The 3,312-nt window shown below is 37.7% G+C and overlaps 2 protein-coding genes across 2 annotated transcripts in view; one reads left to right on the top strand and one right to left on the bottom strand.

Annotated features, from left to right (window-relative positions):
• nckap1 (NCK-associated protein 1) overlaps positions 1 to 1,930 on the bottom strand; it is a gene marked incomplete in the record, with an annotated part of 56,035 nt that extends 54,105 nt beyond the window's left edge. The window contains 1 exon segment of the mRNA XM_014025438.1: positions 1,617 to 1,930. Coding sequence (XP_013880892.1) covers positions 1,617 to 1,724 — 108 coding nt within the window.
• The window catches only part of LOC106529920 (dual specificity protein phosphatase 19), an 11,373-nt gene continuing 9,039 nt past the window's right edge, over positions 979 to 3,312 (top strand). The window contains exon 1 of the mRNA XM_014025439.1: positions 979 to 1,171. The gene's annotated coding sequence lies outside the window, so the exon portion shown is untranslated. The remainder of the gene's footprint in view (positions 1,172 to 3,312) is intronic.

Raw genomic sequence — 3,312 nt, 5'->3', positions numbered from 1 at the left:
GTGTGTGTGTGTGTGTGTGTGTGTGTGTGTGTGTGTGTGTGTGTGTGTGTGTGTGTGTGTGTGTGTGTAGATTTGTTTACAGCCTAATTCCATTAAACATGTCTGTAGTTCTGTACTCTCATCCTTGTAGAAAATCTGAACCAAATTCAGACAAAATATTTTTCTAGTGCATAAAAATTAAACTCTTGATATAAGAAAACAATAGAGTGAATTAATGGAATGGATTATTTTGGGGTAAAACAGTCCTAACTGAGTTAGAAGTGTGGTTAACAATAAAACTGGGGACGTTAAAGTGCCTGTGATATGCATTTCCTACAAAAACGCACGTTTCACATATTTCGTTGCACATTTTTTGTGGAATCTGGCTCGGCCAAGTGAAACAGGACGTGACATCGAAGGGGAACTTTCTGATTTTAGTTTATTATCAGTGACTCTTCCTTTCATAAAAAAATAATTAGAAGAAACATCAGATTATTTATCTGTTGTAGCAACGCTCTGTTACCTGCAAGCTTTCCCCTTTGTCATCACTTCCTGTTTGTCTCAGCAGTGGGGTTTTAATTACTGCAAAACCTTATTACCAAAAAACATTAAAATGTATTACAAAATCTTACAGGCAGCTTTAAGTGTTTAATCTTTCTGTCCTTTTTGCCACTACAAATGAAATACTTTGAATTTTTAAATACTTACCCTTAAAACACGTTAATATTAAAGTTTCCAGTCTTTATGATTAGATGAAGATAAATAAAACACCTGATGTCAGGTGAGTGGGAGCATCTTTACATATTTATTATATAAAACTTACAGAAAAAACAGATCAATCAATCATGTTTAATATTTTGCAGCTGTTTGTTTTATAGATAATAAAGCAGACTGATTAATAACGAGGGGAAACTGAGTCCACGTCAAACCTAAAAGCAAATTAAAAATATTTTAAAGCTGCTAATGTTGCTAGCTGCCATCTTGGTTGGAGAATAAACAAATAAAGTCCAGTGTTGTCTGCCTCGCACGTCCAAACTATCGGCCGGACCTGTTCGTGTCTCTGGGTGTTTTGGACCTTCGTGTTGCGGTTCTGGTGGAGCAGAGAGACGACGCCCGACTGCTTCATGAGCCAGGAGGCGCCGCCATTACCAGCCGACGCTAGCTAGCTGTTAGCATCATCGAAGGCCTGAAGGTTTGAGGAAATTTCCTTTTCTTAATTCCCACTAGTGGTTTAAAATGATTTATGTGTAAACACTGATTAAAATAAACACATTTAAACTGGTTTAAACTGGACTAAAATCCCACTGAGCCCCTAAAACCAGAGGGGAGGTTTACCGCAAGCTAACGCGACAGCTATGCTAGCTCTGTGCCCACAACCAGAGATGCTGCAGTGACATATTTCAGTTTATTAACGAGGATAAACACCATGTTCAGTTACTGTGGATGGTAACAGAACATACTAGAGAAATATTTACGCAGCTCCCACACCCAGTGAAGCGGCAGTCCGTGCACATTTATCTGTATTTTATTAACATGCTAATGAGAGCAGAGCTGCAGCAGTCCCCCACAGAAATAAATAAATCACTGTCGGTTCATTTCTGCCCTCATCACAGTGGTGCTGGTGTGTGTGTGCGAACCTTTTTGATATTGTAAACACGGGTCAACATCCCGACGCCTCTGTCGTTGAGGATGGTGAGTTTCTCCGCCAGTTTCTGCTGGCTGGGCTGGATCACTCCCCGAGACATGATGAGCTCCTCGATTCAATCTCCGACCGATCCAGAAAAAAAATGTCGCCTAGATTATCCGCAGTTTGGGGGGGAAAAAAACCCGAAGATAAACAGAAACGGAGAGTTTTGTAGTGGTTAGATTTCGGCCATGGTGAGATTTGAGGGCCAGCAGCTTCCTGTACTCCACCCTCCGTGTCCCTGTCTGTTGTTTCGGTCTCTGGGATGAGGACTTGTCCTGGTTTACAACCAGCCTGCTGTGGTGCGTTCACTGCCCCTCGGCAATATCAGCTTCAACACGAAATCTGCTTTAACAATGTGGCTGACAACATTAATATAAAAATGTTATTTTTTTTGTCTGTGAATATATTACTTTTTTTACTCTTATTATTCAATTTTGTGAATAAAAATATATAAAATCGTATAAATGTCAAAGACAAATACAAATCATTATAAAGCTGATAAAAACGAGCTTTCACTGAAGAGACGCAAAACACAATCCGTACATCCATTATCTTTTTACCCACTTCTCTTTTTCAGAGTGGGCCACTGGTGCCCATATCCAACAGTCACTGCGCCAGGGACAGGGTCTACCCTGGACACTTTGCAAGTCCATCACATGACCACATGAGGACAGACAACCATTCACGCTCTCACCTAGGGACTGTTTAGAGTTACCAATCCAGAGTACCTGGAGAAAACACACGCATGCACGGAGAGAACATGCAAACTCTACCCAGAAAGGTCTCCGGGCACAATTCAATCTGCCAAACTTTATGTTGGGCAGATGCCGTACAGTGCGCAAATAAAATCACCAAGTAGAAACAAAAACGCAAAAAGAGAAAAACAAAGTATAATGAATATATAAGTTATATTTAAAACACCCATCCCACCTATTTTTCACCTAGTGGTTCCATTTCAGCTTGAGGGTTCTGTTCTGTTCAGTGTCTCAGCTGTTCTTAGGACTGAGCTCTTCTAAACAGAGATCTCTGAGAATTTTCCTGGAGTGAAATAAAAAATGTCCGCTCCAACTCTGTAAGGTACGACGGAGTATTAGGGCCACACAACAAATTTTTAAATTATGAGAATAAAGTCATAATATTACGACATTAAAGTCATATGAAATAGTCATATTATGAGAATGAAGTTGTAATATTACGAGATAAAGTCATAATATTATGAGAATAAAGTCACAATATTACGAGATTAAAGTCGTATGAAATAAAGTCATAGTATTATGAGAATAAAGTCGTAACATTACGAGATAAAGTGATAATATGAGAATAAAGTCATAATATTACAACATAAAAGTCAAATGAAATAGTCATAATATTATGAGAATAAAGTTGTAACATTACGAGATAAAGTCATAATATTATGACATTAAAGTCGTATGAAATTGTCATAATATTATGAGAATAAAGTCGTAACATTACGAGATGAAGTCATAATATGAGAATAAAGTCATAATATTACGACATAAAAGTCATATGAAATAGTCATAATTTTATGAGAATAAAGTTGTAATATTACAAGATTAAAGTCGTATGAAATAAAGTCATAATATTATGAGAATAAAGTCGTAACATTACGAGATGAAGTCATAATA

The sequence above is a fragment of the Austrofundulus limnaeus genome, unplaced genomic scaffold (assembly GCF_001266775.1).
Source record: "Austrofundulus limnaeus strain Quisiro unplaced genomic scaffold, Austrofundulus_limnaeus-1.0 Scaffold476, whole genome shotgun sequence".
NCBI lineage: Eukaryota > Metazoa > Chordata > Actinopteri > Cyprinodontiformes > Rivulidae > Austrofundulus > Austrofundulus limnaeus.
Note: the sequence above shows the minus strand (reverse complement) of the source record. Positions and strands in the feature narration are given on the sequence as shown.